This window comes from Silene latifolia, chromosome Y (assembly GCF_048544455.1).
Source record: "Silene latifolia isolate original U9 population chromosome Y, ASM4854445v1, whole genome shotgun sequence".
Lineage (NCBI taxonomy): Eukaryota > Viridiplantae > Streptophyta > Magnoliopsida > Caryophyllales > Caryophyllaceae > Silene > Silene latifolia.
In genome coordinates, this window is record NC_133538.1 from 77285593 (window position 1) to 77305344 (window position 19752).

The following is a 19752-nucleotide window of genomic DNA, read 5'->3' on the forward strand; positions in this document are numbered from 1 at the left end:
GAATAAAGGACAAGTTAGGGACCGTTCCATTCCACATTTCATATGGAGTCTTGTCGACAGCTTTAGTCGGACTTCGGTGAAGTATAAGAGCAGCTGACAAAAGAGCAAAACCCCATAATGAATCAGGCACTACCGTGTGACTCATCATGGATCGAACCATATCAAGTAAGGTTCGATTTCTCCATTCGGACACACCATTTAATTGAGGTGTTCCAGGTGGAGTTAACTGCAAAACGATTCCACAGTCTTTAAGGTGTTGATCAAACTCATTTGAAAGATATTCGCCACCCCGATCTGAACGGAGTGCTTTAACCTTTCTACCCAGTTGGTTCTCAATCCTGTTCTGGTATTCCCTGAATTTCTCAAAGGACTCACTTTTATGCTTCATTAAGTAGACATATCCGTATCTACTCAAATTGTCCGTGAAAGTGATAAAATATCTATAGTCATCTCTAGCGGTAATTGACATAGGTCCACTAACATCGATATGTATGAGTCCTAATAGGTCACTAGCGCGTATTCCAACACCTTTGAAGGAAATTTGAGTCATTTTCCCAATGAGACATGATTCACACGTGCCATATGTAGAAAATTCGAATGCGGGAATAGTCCCATTATCGACGAGTTTCTTCAGGCGTTTCTCATTTATGTGTCCCATTCGACAATGCCATAGATAGGGTTGAACTTTGTCACCAACCTTTAATTTCTTATTATTCACGTGTAATACTTCCGTGGTTTGATCTAAGATGTAAATTCCATTCATGGAAACCGCTTTGCCATAAATCATTTCATTGAAAGAGAAAATACAGCTATTATCCTTTATTAAAAATGAAAATCCGTCTTTATCAAGTACGGAAACTGAAATAATGTTCTTAGACAAACTAGGTACATAGTAACAGTTATTTAAAAATAACTCAAAACCACTAGGGAGTTGGATTACATATGTTCCCTTCGAGACAACAGCAACTCTAACTCCATTCCCGACTCGCAGGTCCACATCACCCTTTCCGAGAGGTGTGATGTTTCTTAGGCCCTGCAAATGATTACACAGATGAGAACCACAACCAGTATCAAGTACCCAATTTCCGAAACTTGCATGGTTAATCTCAATCATATGAATATAAGATGACATACCAACAGGAATGATGCGGCCTGCTTTTATGTCCTCACGGTACACGGGACAGTTCCTCGACCAATGTCCAGTCTTGTGACAATGGTGGCACTCAATGTCACCGCCCTTGCTCTTTGCCTTGCCCTGTGAGCCACTAGTCTCACCGGGCCCACTCTTACCGTTTCCTGGCTTCTTGAATTTGGGCTTACCTACAGTTAGGTCGCCTGGAGCTTTGCCCTTACCTTTACCCTTGTTGGAAATCGTGAGAACATCCTATTTCATGCTCCCACTCAATTTCATATCCTTCTTGGTCTATACGAGAAGGGAGTGTAGCTCATGAGGACTCTTTTTCAAGTCATTCATGTAGTAGTTCGCCCTGAAAAGGGAAAAACCATCGTGAAGAGAATGAAGCATTCAGTCAATGACAATGCTCTCACTAATTTTGCAATCAAGTGCCTCCAATTTTTCGACATTCTCAGTCATGTTAAGAATGTGTGGGCTAACCGGTTGGCCCTTTTGGATTTTCGCATCAAAGAAGCGACATGTTTGCTCATAAGTAACGATCCTCGGTGCTTTTAAGAACTCGTTAGTGAGCGTGGTGAAAATCTTGTTTGAACCATGGGGAATGAAGCGTCTCTGCAAATTGGTTTCCATTGCAAAGATGAGTACGTTCTTTATCGCACCCGCTTCCATAACGAAATCACTATAAGCAAGTGACTCGTTAACTCCCGCATTGGGGCCTGGGTTTACCGGTATTGGCTCGATTAAGTACTTGAGCTTACCGTCGCAATGGCGGCATTCCGTAGTGCTGCCTCCCAGTCCGCAAAGTTGGACCCATCATTCTTCAGTCGCGTGTACTGATTCATGTTGTCCATAAAAACTTTCAGCCAGAACTCGCGTCCAAGTATGGCACTTGGCATTGGGATTTCGTTATTTCCAGCCATTTGTTGTAACAGTAAAATAAACGTGTTCTACACTGCGAAAAGAAGAATAAATAATAAGCATGTGCATCGATTTTAATTTAAGTCTAATACAATACTGTTATAACGCGAAGACTCATGCATTTATACAATTGACCTTCCTCAAGAATTATATAAATGATCCCAAGACACAATTATCTGTAAATTGATAAGCCAACCTTTTGGCTAATTCTACTGTTAGAATTCTTGGTCGATAAATTTCTGCAAATTCTATCTTTAGTCCATTATAATCACGAGAAACTCTTCGGACTATAATGTTGAGATAAACTAAGTCAACACAAACTACTTACCCAACGTAGAAGGGGTCATATTATGCCAACCGACGAAGAAGGGATTCATAGTTGTTTGCCCTTATAAAGACTAATCTCAATTTCCGTTTTAGAGGAAGATCCTATCAACTTTATTATAATTCATTTTAAGTGAACTAATATCTAGCATGCGTGAATGAATAAACTAAGGCGATGGCTTAATAAACATGTGACATTTGTATGTCTATGAAAACTAACATACAACCTATATGTGTCAATTTTCATGCATTTTAGTAGGTGGTTTGGTTTTAGGCGGAATATGATGCATTAACTAGCATGTGAATGAAAAGCAATAAGAACGGTAAAACGTAAAACAAAATAAAGTCCTAGAGTGGCATATCCTATCAAAATGAACATAAGTACAAATTTGGAATCCGTCCTTGGACCCGAGAAGCTTGTCTTGATGTTCCATCTTGATCCATGTAGCGGGAGTGAGCTCCAATCTCCATCTTTAGTCTTCTCAAAATTACAATTTAAAATTACATAATAAACCTATTTACATTCTAATTTCAAAACCGTAATAAATAAAGAAAACCAAACGGAGATACGAGATCTCAAATTACATTAAAAATTATGTTCCCATCATTACGAAAACATAATTTGACTAAGGCCACACTAGGTATTACAAATTACAACCGATTGCAAAAATACGTAAATAAAACCATTCAACAATTCATTCAACTGAAATAAAAAGCATCAACTAAAAGAAAATTAAACATACAAGACATAATTCTTTAATTATGTAGATTAATTTTATCCAAACCACCTATTTAATTGATTAAATTAAGTGACAATTCCTCAATTAATCACTATAAATTTAATCTTAATTCATATTATACTTTTAATACGAATTTAATCCATCAATATTTTAAACTGCTTTAAAATAATTAAGTATCTATGAGTTATGAACCGCCTCACAATAAATAATTTGCCAAAATCTTAAAAAAACTATTATATTTTAATTGTCTCGGCAAAATAAAAAAAAAACAAAAAAAACAGTTTTTTTTTCTTTGCTCTGGGCTGGAGTAAAACGAAAAAAAAAAACAGAATTTTTCTTTCCTCCTTTTTCTCGGCATTTCAGCAAAAAAACAAAAAAAAAAAAAAAAAAAAATTCTTCTCTCGGCTAAAAAAACCCTAAAACCAAAAAAAAAAACAATTTTTTTTCTTTTGGAAAAACAGCCGCAGCCTTCAATCGAAAAAGAAAAACGAACAATTGTTTAAAGTTGTTATTTACAACATTGGCATATTTAACTTTTAATCTAAATACATGTTGAAACTAGATTATTCAATTTAACCTGTTAAAAGAATATCTAAATAATGATAAAACCGATTATCATAATTGATTTGAACTTATGTTAAATTAAGTTATATGCCCAAAAAAACAGTAAAAACAATTCATCAATCCGACATAACCGATTTCCATTTACATCTCGATTTATTAAATCGGAACATCTACAAATTATCATATTATTATCTTAATTGATTAAAACAATAATATGAAAAATCAAAATGGAATTCAAAGCAACAAAAAAAACGAAAACATCTCGGCTGACTAGTCGAGGCAGTCGGTCGACCATGAGTACTGGTCGATCGACCACACCGAGAATCGAAAACAACTACGGCAAAAAAAAAAATTTACAACCGAAACCCTAATTTTTCGAGACCAATATTGTTTACATCTAATTTTATGAAAATCATCAAAATAAAATTTGTGGCCTTGGCTCTGATACCACTTGTGGGATTTATCTGTATGCATCCCCTTAACTTTAAGGATTATAACGAATTCATTAAGATGAAACTAGTCATAAAAGAAATTACATAAACAAAATTAGAGAATTAAGAAATAACCTTTGGTCCTAGCAAATATGGCCTAAGAACAATATCGCTATGATATTCTCCTATCAGTTGCACCCAAGACGATATGAGATATGCCCTTTGCTTCTTGCTAGAACCGATCCCCAAATTTTATGTAAAATTATTTAGGGTTTTTGTGTTTTCTTTGATGAGAGGAGGCTAGGTCTAAAAAATGTGAATTAGGTTAGAAAACAAGTGAGTAAAAAATAATAATCTCATGCCTCTTAAAACCGTGTATGAGAGGAATAAGGGGAGATTATTTTCTTCCCTTTTTGTCTTTTAATTCGGTTTGACCGAAATCCGAAAAATGAGGATTAAAAATCCTCTTATTTTTAGATGTTGCCTTAATGTATAAAAATGTATGTCTTATTATAAATTGTTGATTATATTGACATGTATTAATAAGTCCACACACAACATCTTGCAGTCGATTTATTAATACCGATCTATCTACATTTATATTGACAATATTGTATAATATATACATTAACTATAAATATTGCATATTTATAATTTGCTAATTAAATATAACTGGTTACATTTAATCATGAATTAACATCTTAATTCGTTTAAGCTAACATTATATAAATTTATTAAATATAACATATTATATTCAATTTACGAATTGACAGTTAATTCGTCTCAGCTAATATAATTTAATCGACATTAAATAATCGTCTCATCAACACATTGACTAACTTTTTAGTCATATAAGGCATCAATGTGATTACATTTCCATAACCACATCTCTCAAACACATCCTTTAGATGTGACTTTTAGGGACCAGTTGATCACCGCCATCAGTATGATAATAACGTCAAACTTTCTAGCAAGCCAACCGTTATTAGGTAATCGTTAATCAACTGATTAAATACGAAGTATACCCTTGTGAACCTTTAAGAGATTTGCAAATGTTATCACACTAATTTGTGGAGGATACAAGCTCCAACAGATTTAACCGCAATGGCAATAAATCTTATCAGAAACCGGCAGCTAACAACAATCAGGGGTCAGCTACCAAGCCATCTACTTTAGCTAGTACACTCCAAGGAGGTGGACAAAAGACCAATGGCAAGTTATTCATGATGCACAAGATAGCTGCCGAGGATGATGCTCACGTGATCACGGGTACCTTTCTTATTAATGATGTTTCTACCTTTGTTTTGTTTGATTCGGGGGCGTCACACTCTTTTGTATCGCCGAGTCATGTTAAGCTTTTGTGTTTGAGAGAGTTTGAGTCAGTAAAAGATGAGGTTTTTACCATCAGGTGAGTCGGTGTCTTGTGGGAGGTTGTATAAGAGTGTGTCTATGATAGTTGGGCAGGTTGACCTTCGAGTGGATTTGATAGAATTTCCTATGGATGGTTTTCAGATGATAGTTGGTATGGATGGGCTGGGTAAGTACAAGGCTAGAAGAGATTGTCACCAAAAGAGAGTCTCTTTGAGAGGTCCTAATGGAGTTAGTGTCTCTTATCGTGGGTTTGTTGTCAAAGCAAAAGTCAAAGTGATTGCAGCGGTGTCATTGAAGTCTTATCTTAGGAATGGGTGTCCTTTGATTCTATGCCATGTGAAAGACCATAGTAAGGTGGGTTTGACAGCTGATCAGATACCGATGGTGGGAGAGTTCCCAGATGTTTTTCCGAAGGAGATATCAGGTTTTCCACCAAAGAGAGATATAGATTTAAGTGTGGAGTTAAAAATAGGGACGGGTCCAATCTCTAAGGCCCTGTACCGCATGGGTCCTAAAGAGTTAGAAGAGCTAAAGAAGCAGTTGGAAGATTTGATAGATAAGGGATACATTAGACCTAGTGTATCGCCGTGGGGAGAACTAGTTCTGTTTGTGAAGAAGAAATATGGGAGGTTGAGGTTGTGCATTGACTACAAGGAGCTGAACAGGGTTACAGTAAAGAACAAGTATCCTTTGCCAAGGATAGATGATCTGTTTGACCAGTTGAGTGGGGCATGAGTCTTTTCAAAGATTCATTTGAGGTCAGGTTACTATCAAGTAAGGATTCGAGATGAGGACATACCGAAGATAGCTTTTCAAACAAGGTATGGTCACTATGAGTATGTGGTGATGCCGTTTGGGTTGTCTAATGCACCGGCAATGTTTATAGATTTGATTAACGGGGTCTTCAGTCAATTATTGGATCGATTTGTGGTGGTGTTCATTGATGATATCTTAGTCTATTCCAAGACTAAGGAGGAGCATGAGGAGCACTTGAGGTTGGTGTTACAAACTTTACGTGACAATCAGCTTTATGCAAAGTTATCTAAGTGTGAGTTCTGGCTCAAGGAAGTTGCCATTCTGGGGCATGTGATTTCTAAAGATGGTGTATCTGTGGATCCAACAAAGATAGAGGTTGTGTCTAAGTGGGAAACACCGAAGAATGTGGTGGAGATAGAGGTTTTTTGGGTTTGGCACGTTACTATCGTCGGTTCATGAAAGACTTTTCAAAGATCAACAAACCTATGACAGCGTTGATGAGGAAAGAGAATAGGTTTCGTTGGGATAAAAGTTGTGAGACGGCGTTCTAAACATTAAAGGAGCGTTTGACCACAACTCCGGTCTTAGCTTTACCTGAAGGGTGTGAGAACTTTGAGGTATATACATATGCTTCGAAGAACGGGTTGGGTTGTGTGTTGATGCAGAATGGGAAAGTCATTGTCTATGCTTCTAGGTAATTGAAGCCTTATAAGGATAACTATCCGACACATGATCTGGAGTTGGGTGCAGTTGTGTTTGCTCTCAAGATTTGGAAGCACTATGTTTGTGGGGCGACCTATAAGGTGTTTTCAGATCACAAGAGTTTAAAGTATATCTTTACTCAAAAGGAGCAGAACATGTGGCAGAGGAGGTGGATGGAACTTATAAGGGACTATGACATGGATATCATATACCATGAAGGGAAAGAAAACGTTGTGGCTGATGTGTTGAGTAGGAAGAGTGTGCATTCCCTATGCACGAATATGTCTTTGATGAGGTTAAGAGATGAGGTGGGTAAGATGGGGATACATGTGGTACAAAAAGGGGATGCGAGAGGAGACTTAACAGTGGAGCAAGAACTTTATGACGATATTTGCCAGAAGCATGCTCTTGATCCTAGGATTCGGGGGTGGAGAGCTGGAGTGGGGAAAGGGACAGTGTCTCGGTTCTCTATTTATACAGATAGGAGTGTTCAGTTTGATGGGAGATGGTGTGTGCCAAGCGATGAGGAGTTGAAAAAGGTGATCAAGACATAGGCTCATTGCACACCGTATTCAGTACACCCAGGTGGTGACAAGCTGTATAGAGATTTGAAGAAGACTTTCTGGTGGCTTAGGATGAAAAAAAAAACAGTTGAGTTCGTGGCTCGATGTTTGACATGTCAGAGGGTTAAGGGAGAGCAGCGACGACCACAAGGTACCTGAGTGGAAATGGGAATCTATCTCTATGGACTTTATATTGTGTTTACCGAGGAGTCAGCAGGGTAATAACATGATATGGGTGATAGTGGATCGTCTAACTAAGTCAGCTCACTTTATTCCAATGAAATATACATGGAGTAAGGTTCAGTTGGCTAATAGGTACAGGAAACATGTGGTGAGGTTATATGAAGTTCCTAAGGACATTGTGTTAGATCGAGATGCCCGGTTTATTTATCGATTTTGGCAAGATTTGCAAGAGATGATGGGAACTACCTTGAAGATGAGTACTGCTTTTTATCCTGGAACAGATGGAAAGACATAGAGAACTATCAAGACTTTGGAGGATATATTGCGAGCTTGTGTGATGGAGTTTGGTGGTAGCTGGGAAGATAAGTTGGATTTGATCGAGTTTTCTTACAACAACAGCTACCATACGAGTATTGAGATAGCACCGTTTGAGGCTTTGTATGGGAGGAGGTGTAGGAGTCCGATTTGCGGGGATGATAGAGCTGAGGCAGTGGTTTCAGGACCACAGATGGTACAGGAGATGATATAGCAGGTTAAGGTGATTAGACAAAAGATGAAAATGGCCCAGGATCGACAAAAGAGTTATGCAGACTTACATCGCCGTGACATAGAGTTTCTGGTTGGGGATAAGGTTATTCTGGAAGTATCTCCTATGCGTTGGGTTATGAGGTTTGGTAAGAAAGGAAAGTTGAGCCATAAGTTCATAGGACCATATGAGATTTTGGATCGGGTTGAGCCATAAGTTGAGCCATAAGTTCATCGGTTAGCGCTACCACCAGCTTTGGATCGGGTGCATAATATGTTCCATGTGTCTCAGTTACGGAAATATGTGAGTGATATTTCCCATGTACTAGAGGTGGAGAACATCGAGTTGGGTGAATCCTTGTCTTATCTTGAGGTGCCAAAACAGATTCTTGATCACAAGGTTCGGAAAACAACGTCCGGTGAAATGGTGTTACTTAAGGTCCGATGGTCTAATCATGAGGTTGAGGAAGCTACTTGGGAGGCGGAAGAGGCTATGAGGGAGCGTTATCCGTCTCTTTTTTATCTAGTATGTGTGGTTACGGGGACGTAACCATGTTTCTTTTAGGGGGATAGGAGATGATCGCATAAGGTTTTGGTATGGTTTAAGGCTAGTTTTTTTACAATTAGTGGTTGTTTTTAGTCGGTATGAGTTGTGGTTGGGGTTTTGTTTTAAGTTATTGTTGTGTTGTTGTGTCGTGGTTGAGTTAGTATGTTTGTTTTTAAGTTTGGGTTTGAACTTCGGGGACGAAGTTCATTGTCAAGGAGGGAAGACTGTAATACTACGGTTTTCTGAACTGTTGGGTACTCTATCGAGTAAGGCTTAGTCTGTCGACAAAATGAGTTTTGGTTTTGAAACAGTGTACTGTTTGATGGGTACTCGATCGAGTAGGCGTCACTCGATCGAGTAGGGGGCACTTGATCGAGTAAGTGACTTACTCGATCGTATAAGTCTGTTTTGCGGGTTATTTCGCCGGGTTTTGATAGCAACGTGAGCAGGTTATATAAAGTTATTTTATCAATTCCTTTTTACTTTTCACGGTTTTCTAAACTATTTACACAAGAGAAAAACTACGTAACTTCCCTTCCTCCCATTGCTATCAAATCCTAAGGGGTATAGTCGTCGGATCGTTGTGTTCTTTACGCTGTTGAGACCGTCGCATCGTGGGTAAGATTCTAGTATGACATTTATGTTGTTTTATTGGTTTTGGTTGAAACCCTAATTAGGTGTTTTGGGGGATTTTTGGAGTATGGTGATTGTTAGATAGTAATTATATGATTGTGTGATTATAGGAGGTGGTTTCGTAGAGGAGCAATTTTGAATAGCTGATTGTGACGATCTTGGTGATTTGCCTTTCCAAGTAGGGTTTCCCTACTCGGTTATTGATTACATCTTATATGATAGTTGTTTGGTGATGGTTGTGATGTTGTTGATCTTTATCATATTGGTATTGTAATTGGTAATTGTTGTTGTATAATTGGTTGGATGTGTTTGTCCGTGCTTCGCGAGGCGCGTCTTCGGCTGAGTAGAGTCACTAGTGGGAATGGCTTCACACCCTTGATTCGCCTCTTGTGGTTCCCGTCAAAAGGGGGATGTGCATATTAAGGAACTTGGCTTTCACTCGGAGTTGATGAGTGGGGATTTGGTGGGAACGGCTGCGTTCCCCCACTAGCGGTGTGGAATATCTATTGCGATGGATATTCTAGCAGGTCTACACACTTTAGTGTGTAGTCAGGTGTGTGGAGACATGATGGAGTTGGACGATCGTATGTATTGTTATCTTGCTTATCTTGTATTGTGTAATCAGTAACTGACCCCGTTAATTGTTTTAAAATTTGCGGTGATCCATTCGGGGATGGTGAGCAGTTATTGAGCAGGTATGAGATGGATTGCGTGAGGGATGGCGGGGATTGAGTCACCGCTTGTCATTAGAGTATTCCGCTGTGTCTTGAACTTATATTTGTTTTCAGTTGGTTTGATATTTTGGAACAGATGTATTTTACATTACGGTTTTGGGATTTTGGTTATGTAATCAATTAAAATCATTTATTTAAGTATGTTCTTTTATGGTCAATTTGATATACATAGCCTCGGGTAACCGAGATGATAGCACTTCCATGCATTAAGTGGTCTTGGTAAGGCACCTTGGTGTATGGAGGTGTTACAAGAACCTAACTCAAGAACAGACGCACGGTTTGATACGCCTCATCTTAGGGACGCAACAGGTGTTGCGCCTGTTCTGAGGTGGTTTCTGCCTCTGAACTCACCTCGTTCCGACGTAGCTTTAGTTTAGTTTGTTAATCGACTATTATTTCGTATTATCACTAACAATTCGACAGAATTTCATGTTTTAAGATTCGTTTCTTTTTTTTCTTTTAAAACCCTCTTGTTTTCGAGCGTACTTGTGACGTAAAATCAAGTCATCCATTGTAATTCAATTGTAATTTATTTCTTTTTTTAATTTATTCCTTTATTTTTTTTGTATTGCTCTTGTATGATTTATTTACTTGGCAATTCACATGTAATGAATATAAATTCCTACTTCGACTAAATTAATTGCTAAATTGTTTGTTCACTGACTTAGTCTACATCTCACATGCTAGGATTAATTTGTTGGATGTTGCATTTCATGCATACAACTGACAACATATCAAGTATAAATAACTTCCCTGATCATTAGTAGAGGCCGCTATCGAGGTGGGCGGGAATAGGTGTTCAAATAAATGAGCTGCCTAATATGTACCCTCACCCCTTACTCAAGATCTATGTGAACATTCGTGTTCATTGGCATCTCGAGAGTCATTCTAGACATAGAATGTTCAGGGTAACGAATTTCTTAGTGTTAATGTCACTACTTTGTGTCTTGACATAACACGAGGTATTCCAACGGTTCCAATTTTCCATAAAAATTGGTGGCGACTCCACAAATGCAGGCTTGTCAAACCTTTCACCGGTTTCTATGCATTACAAATCGGTAACGGCCCATGACGTGCCTCCGCCTTGCGCCGGAGTTCCGCGGGAGAAGTGTCGCCGCCTCGAAAACAACGCGCAGGTGCGCGCGGCGTGGGTGGCTATGTCTACAAGTGGCGGATAACATTTCTCAGGTTTCTTAATACTTATCTTATACATGCATTAGAAAACGTTCTATGTGCATGAAATAACCATGTGCATGAATGAAATAACCATATACTATATTGATTATTACAAATACTCCCTCCAATCCAATCCAAACTACCCATTTGACTTTTCACAGTCTACGAGGCGACACTTTGACCACTTTTTTCTTCATTTATATATTATTTTTTTTTGTCGAAATTATAATTTTTCAAAACCTCTCTTTATAAAAAACATAAATATTTGAAATTTACATATAAATTTTAAAATTTTGATTAAATATAATCGATGTCAAAATTTAATAAGGTTGACTTTAAAAAGTGAGTGGGTAGTTTGGATTGGATTGGAGGAAGTATTAAATTACTTATTTTCCTCCTAAATATGATTAACACGACTCGATAAACGTAACTCAAGGCTGGACTCAAATGTGAGCCAAAATTACCAGACTAATATGTTGATAGGAACGGCCCAAATTGAAATTAGGCCACATCAATTAATCACATTTAAGTGTTAGGCTATCCTCATTTTTTATCACATGAAGCTATATATATATATATATATATATATATATATATATATATATATATATATATATATATATATATATATATATATATATATATATATATATATATATATATAGAGGAATGAGATCATGTGAGGATACACTATCTTTTTGAGGATTGAGGATTACGTTACAATATCAAATGTTCTTCAATACAATATCACAGATTATTCGATAAAATATCACACACAAAAAAAAACCTGTGCAAAAATTTTAATTTTTTTTTTCAAAATTTTTTTTTTTTTTGACAAAGGTCTGATTTTTCGTGATATTTTATTGAAGAACTTGTGATATTGTATTCACAAATCCCCAATCCTCAAATATTTAGGAGTTCTCACGGGATCTTGACTATATATATATATATATATATATATATATATATATATATATATATATATATATATATATATATGATGTTTGGTCAATTCATTGTTGAGCACGTGAACTTGATAATGTCGTGGCAAGTCCAAAATAAAACATTCTTGAAATGGGCTCAGGTCGTCAAATAAAATTTTACAGGCAAAATGATTCAATTATTCACATTCAAATGTTGGGCTATTCTCAGCTTAGCTTTTCATTAGAGCCAAGAACCGTGTCAACCGATGTTAAAGTTAGCAAACCCAAAAATGCTCTTTGTAGTTGCAACACTTGCTCTTGCAATGAACAGTAATAAATTAATCCCATTTTTCAGGTTTCTTTAATTTGTTTACATGTATACTAAATAGCGTTATATGTGCATGAAATAAGCTTCTACATGCACGACATAATAATGCCAGAAAAACTCACGGTTTACATTCTTTAAATCCAATGTACATTTTGGACTTTCGTGCTCAGGCCATCAATTCGAAAATCTACGATCTGGACTAGTCCAAAAATCCAAAGAACTCACTTTTCATTCTTTAAATCCAGGGTAAAAAATGTATTGTTTGCAAAACAAGAAGTAATTTACATTGATCATAATCCAGACAAGTCCAAAATCTATCAAATAAAAAGTCCAAACACTGTCAAGTTCTTCAATATTGTTACTGTCAAATGCTTCAAATATGCATCTCAAATGATAATTCTTCAAAAATGCTCCAAAGTCTACTGCAATGCTGCACAAGTCCAAATAGTGTCACATAAAACAAATAACATAGTGTTCAGATTACTTTCTTAAGTTGTCAAAAATCGAATACCTCATTTTCTGGGTTCTGATCTATTTCGCATCATAAGTCCAAGAAATTCTTCGCCTCACACTTCAATTGACACGGATGTCACAACCCTATCAAAAATAAAACCAACAAGCTCTAACTTATGCAGCAGAGGCAAGTCGGGTATCGTATCCACAAGGAGGCGGTCACTATCTACTTGTTATTCAGTCTGTGTATGGTCACAAATCGGGGGGTTTGAGTTGATATGCTAAACTAAAGTGTAGTAAAAATAAGATGTGATCAGATGAGAGAGGAAAGTACTAGGATTGTCGGTTCACCATGGTTTCCTAGGGATCCAAAACTAGAGTCAAAGGTCGGTATAAATTCGGTCTGCAGGGTAGTGAAAAGGTCCTCTCGATCCGCTATTCGCCCTAAAACATTACTAACTTAGCTTTCACCATCATTAGAATGCCCTAATGTTCATTGTAAGTCTTACCCTTTATAATCTTTCGATCCAGGTCAAGGTGTACCAAAGTTAATCAGCTAAATACATTGAGTCAAGCAGCTAATTAACAACACAAACCAAATTCAGCAAAACCTAATCATCTAATCTCAATCTCCCTAATCACCATGGCTCCCCTATACCCTAGCACAAGGGATCTAGCAATTCATAACATTAAATAAAACAATAACGATAAATGAAACTAAAGTAAACATGGTAAAAGGATGGATTAAAGGAAATTAAGAAGCAAGAGAATTAAATTGTCGCAAAAGGAATAAAAGAGAATAAAGAAGAGAGAAAGAATTACAAAAATCGTGTTCTGAAGAAATAATCAACGTCGAACAAAAAAATAAGGCAGAGTAAAGAATATCTTTAACCTAATTCCGTCTCTCCTATTTATAGGATAGATATTTATTTTACCTAAGATATAGCTTAAAATATCTAGTAAATAGGTTTACGCGAGAAAATCTCATGTCAGACCTCAAAGTACTCGATCGAACAGAATGAAATAGCTCGATCGAACATCATCATGCAAAAACCACTAGATCGAACACTTATGTTACTCGATCGAGGACCTGCAATTAAGCACCTCTCGATAGAACAAATAAGTTGTTCGATCGAGTGACATGGCCAGCAAAACCTCTCGATCGAACAACTACCACTGCAACAGCTCATTTGGACGTTGAATTGCTTCCAAGATGACTTCACGCTTCCCGAGATAGAGGTATTTCCGCTCCAAATCCACTCAACTCCTAAATTCAAGCTAAAGGGACAGTTCCAGGCACAATTCTACTTCTTTCAGGTCCATTCCTGCAATTAAAGCAAAACAAACCAAAGTATACCATTCGGGGCAATTCGTAGCATTAAACTACGGGAATAGCATATAAAATACATGCATAAGAGGCTCAAAGAGACTATATAAAGTGCACGTATCATCAATCCTGATAGATAAGAAACCAAATGTCAGAAAGGACAAAAATTAGAGGAGACACAAATGCTAATAATAGTAATTCACGTTAATAGGAGAAAAGTTACTCTACTAATCGTTAGTGGTCCTTTTGTCATAATTCCTAATGTCGTGGTTCGCCATCTCCCCACAAGCCTTACTTCTTCTTAGTGGTTTCTTGCTTACTTCCCCAGCATTTTCTCTTTGAGATATCAGTCTTTTTCCCGAGCCTTTGTTTTTGCATTATCTTGGAGGCAAAACTTTAATTTCACCAGGGACACTTGTTCCTAAAATAATTCCAATTTCAACACTCTTATCCTTTTTCTACCCAATACCATTATTACCACTATCATCAATGACACTTGTTCCTACAATAACCCTTTCCCGGAACCCACGTAAAATGTCCAGCAACTGATCATAATACACATGAGTCTATTCAACTAGTGACACACAAGTGAACAATTCCGACCACAATTCATTGATTTTGTTTTTCTGTACATCCACTACTCTGCAATCAGCAAGCAACTTCCTATCAGAACAGAAGATTGGCTGGCAGGTTGCTAGTTTTCTCCCCCTACTAAGTAGATATTCACTTGGAACTTTCTTAAATCCCGGATCTTTAAGGACACACAAAACATGTCGACAGAGTATTCCGTGTCTTTCAAACTTCTTGCAACTGCATACCAATTTCATGTAGAGTATATGTCCTCAACAATAGTGCGATCACGTATTTAAATCTCATGATAAGAATACATAAGGGGTGATACATTATATAGTCAACTGATCAACATTTATCGGTAACGATTGGCTGACTAGAGTTTGACGTTACTGTCGTTTGACGGTTGTGATTAGTTGACCCCTTGAGGTCACACCTATAGGATGAAACCCAAATAATTTCTGATTAAATGTATTTGATACGGGTTGATCAGTCCCTTTTATTTATATATGTATATTTGATATATATATATATATATATATATATATATATATATATATATATATATATATATATATATATATATATATATATATATATTTAGTTGTGTGAGTTTGTTGAGGTCGAGTTTAGAACTCGAGTCAACGCAAGTTTATTATTCAATTATGCGATGATTGACTAATTAAATTTTATATCTTATTATAATGTGAATAAATAAGATTTAGTTTAATAATTTAGTGTTAACTCATTAAATTAATCGAGGTTTTTTTATTTTTAGAGGCAGAGGTTAATTGTTGATTATATTTTACAAGGGTTGTAAATTAATTAAATTAGACATTATAGGAATCATTATATTTTCATATAATGACATAATTATCACTTAAGAGTTAAGTGTATATTAATTATTTGTTTATATTATATAATTTTTATATGACCAAACTTATATTTATTTATGTAAGATAAATAAATATATGATTTTATGATTGTGTGACAAACATTACAAAATAAAAATGGTCCATTTTATACTAAGATGGCCGAAAATAATAAGTTGTGGTACAAAATTTTATTTTTTGTCTTTTCTGTAATCAACCCCATACAAGTAATCATATTACCTAGTTGAATGCTTATGACAAAGACTACTCTAAAACACTCATTACCTACATGAGCATGCAAATAAAATAAGGAAAAGAAATAGCCCACTAGTGGCCTAGGGAAGCCGGTTATATGAGCATAAAATGGGGCAATTGGTTGCTCATTTTTTCTTAGTTCTAATTTTGCAAGCTTCCCTCTAAATTCTCACACAACCACATAATATTATTATTACATTACTAGAGTAGTAACTAAAATAATATTAAGGGATTATAATTTCTAATAATATCTAGTTAATATCATTCGAAATATTTGGGCAAAATCTTGCGTGCAATTGATAGGAGAGTTTCTACTTTGAAACTTTGGAGGATCATCCTATTATTCATAGCTCAAGAACAAGGTTGGAAGGAGTTCAACCTTGTGCCTATTTCCGTTTGATTATAATGTAAGGAAAAATCATTTTCTCCTTTTACTTTTTCTTTTATATGTTTGCATATAACTAGATCAACAACATCTAATTAAATATGTAAAATTGATGTTTATTATAGATGTCTAATAAGAAGCTTAATGAACCTAAAAATTGGTATCAGAGCTTTGATTGTTGCTTGGAAATCGTTTTATGTTTTTTACGAGTTATTAGATAACTAAAATAAAAAACGAAAAATTTGTGTAAGTATGGTTAATGCACGAAATTTTTTATGCATGTTTACATTATGGTCCTAAAATATTTCAGGTCATTCTAGATGGTTTATGGAAGTTTATTGCTCATTTTTATGATTTTTAGTATAATAATTACATTTTAGTGAGTAAAATGATGGTATATTGACTAAAAATAGTTAAACTTCGATTCTGATCATGAAATTTTAATATGATCTCACATGCATATTTTAATTATTGTATGTAAAATTTGAGATTAATTCCATTAAATTTTCATAATTTATGATTTAAATGGTTAAAATAGAATAAATCGAGATTATATGAGCTAAAATTAGCTAATACAAATTTCATGGCATGAGAAAATTATTTTAGGTTTCATTTATGTCTTTCATGTCAGATGTAAGATTGGAAAATTGATTATATTAATTTTCTTATGCTTTAGGCATTTTATTTGATAAAACCGATAAATCGCAACTATATTTTTTTCTAAATTAATTAGAAATTGTTTTAACCCATTTTTGGACATTATGAGAGTCATGGTAATATTCCAGAATGTTCAAAATTTAATTTTAATGAAATTTGGAATTATTTCATAATTATTGTAATGAAATTTGGAATTATTTCATAATTGTTATGATAAATGAGGTTAAATATGAGCAATAATATAAAATCAAGTTAGATTATTGTCAAATTTTAGTGGAGACTAATTTTTGTGTCCTAAAACAGTTGTGACAATTAACTTGGCTGTAAATTTGATTTAAGTATTAATTAGTGATTTTAATAAGGTAAAGATCACGTATTTCCATAAAAACCGACCTATATACGATATAATCTAGTAAGGCGATTTGGCACATTTATTTTGCATGTTTGAATACATATATTTTGTTGCATAATTTTAGGGATGAATGTCATTTAAATTTATGTAGTTTTTTGAATAAAGTAATTTGTCTTAGTATAGCCTTAGGGTTAATTGATATTTTCCGTAATGAAAGGGAATATCGATTTAGTTGTAATTTTAATGTGATTTCGCATCACCGTTTTGTAATTTAATAGATTTATTTATATTACAAATGTATAATAGGAATAGCTATGCATTTTATTATTATTTTTTAATTCCGGAGTTTTCTATAGACGGAGCCATTCGGAAAGGAGTTCAAATCAAGATGGTCTTTTTCCTTGGGAGGCATGCCACGTGAAGTTCAAGGGGCCAAAGGAGTTGGTTTCTAAATATGTAATAGTAAATTTTCTTTTTTAGGAAGGCCATACTAGGAAATTGTTTTTCTTTGCATTTTCTTTCTTTATATGTTTGCATGCATGCCAAATCGCCATAACATCACATGCATATCTTTTTATATCGTTTAATTGACCTTGTCAATTATAATTATCGATAGATCATTAATTTAGTTCACTTAAAAGAGATAGATAATAAATTGACAAGACCTTCACATTTTATAAAATTGAGACTTAACCTTACCAAATAGTAGGAACTCAGGAATCCCAATTTCATTAGGGGTACAATACGGTATTGAAATATTTTACCGGGGTGCTTTCTTTTAACGTTGGGTAAGTGGGGTAATAAGATGTTATTACACTTTGAAATTTGGTTGATCTCAACGAAAGTATTAGAGGGACCATTGTCCCAATAGGTTCGGGCGAAAGATGAACTTAGTGTAAATTCATCGACCAAGAGTTCTAATTGTAGAATCGGTTAAATGAGTTAACCCACCAAGTTGTATTAGTAAACGTTGTAGAGGGACCGTTGTCCCACAATCAAGCTAGTATGAATTTGGGTCTTGGAATCGTTCATATAATTGGGTGGAGGTTATTATATAAATTCTAAACTTGTCTAATATATTAACAAGTCAAATTTACGATAAATGTTCATTTTTCCTTCATCTCATATTTTGTAGTCTGTTGAAATATCACAATGGCATCCACTAGCTCATCCGCACCATCTCTCACTACCGTTTCATGGCTTCGATCCTTTATGGAGCGTTTCAAACTCGAAAAGAATTGTTCGAATTTCACCGATTGGGAAGCGCAACTTCGCTTAGCCGCGGAAGGTGATGACAAACTCAAATACCTTACCGAGGCCTCTCCCGTTACTCCTATTGCTAGGTCAACACCCGCGGTTAGGGAGGCCTTTGAGACCTATCAAAAAGAATCCGCCGCAGTCAAGAATGTCTTGATTTTCTCCATGGAACCTAATCTTCAAAGGAGTGCCATAAAGATGAGTACCGCCTATGAGATATACACTAGACTTGTGACCATGTTTTCACGAGCTCCTAGGATTATTCAATATGAAGCAGCTTCTCAATTCTTTGACCTCAATATCAAAGAAGGACAAAAGTTGAGTCCTCATGTGCTCAAAATGATTGAGTATGTTGAGACCCTCAAGTTGCAAGGGGTTGATATCCCCGAGCAACTAGTGATTGACCGAGTGCTTCACTCCTTAAGTTGTATCAAGGGCTATATTCAGCTTAGAGTAAACTACAACATGCAATACTTGAAAACCGATCTCCATGAGTTGTACAATATGCTTGTTCAAGCCAAAAAGGACATGGGGCTTGATGCAAGCACTAGAAAGGATGTGCTCAACATCAATGCAAAGAGTAAGGGAAAGTTTAAGAAAAGTGCTAACAAGGGTAAGAAGCCCACTTCCTACAAAGGTAAGGAGAAACCTATTGAGAATAGCTCTTAAAACCCTAAAAGGGGAGTCAAACCTGATGACAAGTGCCATTATTGTAATGGCATAGGCCATTGGAAGCACAATTGCCCCAAATATTTAGAAGACATCAAACCTGGACGTGTGACTTCAGTAGGTAATATTTCTTCCAAACGTTTATGATCTTGATATTAATTTTCCAACTCAACTTTGTATTAAGATACTAGTTGTGTTTCTCACCCTTCTTATTGAATTTAGGGCATGAGAAGAAGGAAAAGCTAAGCAAGCATGGGGAGGATCTCCAAAGGGAGATAGAGTAACCACCACATAGATGGAGACCTCTTGACTTGGCTTGACGTTTCATTTTGAATATGTCTTCATAATAGTCTTATGTTTAGACATTGTCTATGAACTTTATTTTGTTTCCATGTTAGACAT

The 19752-nt window shown here is 35.7% G+C and overlaps 2 protein-coding genes across 2 annotated transcripts; both read left to right on the plus strand.

Annotated features, from left to right (window-relative positions):
- The first annotated feature begins 7096 nt into the window (after positions 1-7096).
- On the plus strand, positions 7097-7982 carry LOC141628349 (uncharacterized). Its single transcript, XM_074441506.1, has 2 exons — positions 7097-7449; positions 7820-7982. Exons 1-2 carry the CDS (start codon positions 7097-7099, stop codon positions 7980-7982), a joined length of 516 nt encoding a protein of 171 aa, XP_074297607.1.
- A 10594-nt stretch (positions 7983-18576) lies between these two features.
- LOC141628350 (uncharacterized) lies at positions 18577-19350 on the plus strand. Its single transcript, XM_074441507.1, has one exon. The coding sequence runs from the start codon at positions 18577-18579 to the stop codon at positions 19348-19350; it is 774 nt and encodes a 257-aa protein (XP_074297608.1).
- Positions 19351-19752: the final 402 nt, after the last annotated feature.

Coding starts and splice junctions, on each gene's coding strand:
- LOC141628350 (XM_074441507.1), top strand. CDS start 18,577: ATGGCATCCACTAGCTCATCCGCACCATCTCTCACTACCGTTTCATGG.
- LOC141628349 (XM_074441506.1), top strand. CDS start 7,097: ATGTGGCAGAGGAGGTGGATGGAACTTATAAGGGACTATGACATGGAT. Junction 7,450..7,819: donor GTTCAGTTTGATGGGAGATG/GTGTGTGCCAAG, acceptor GTTGGCTAATAG/GTACAGGAAACATGTGGTGA.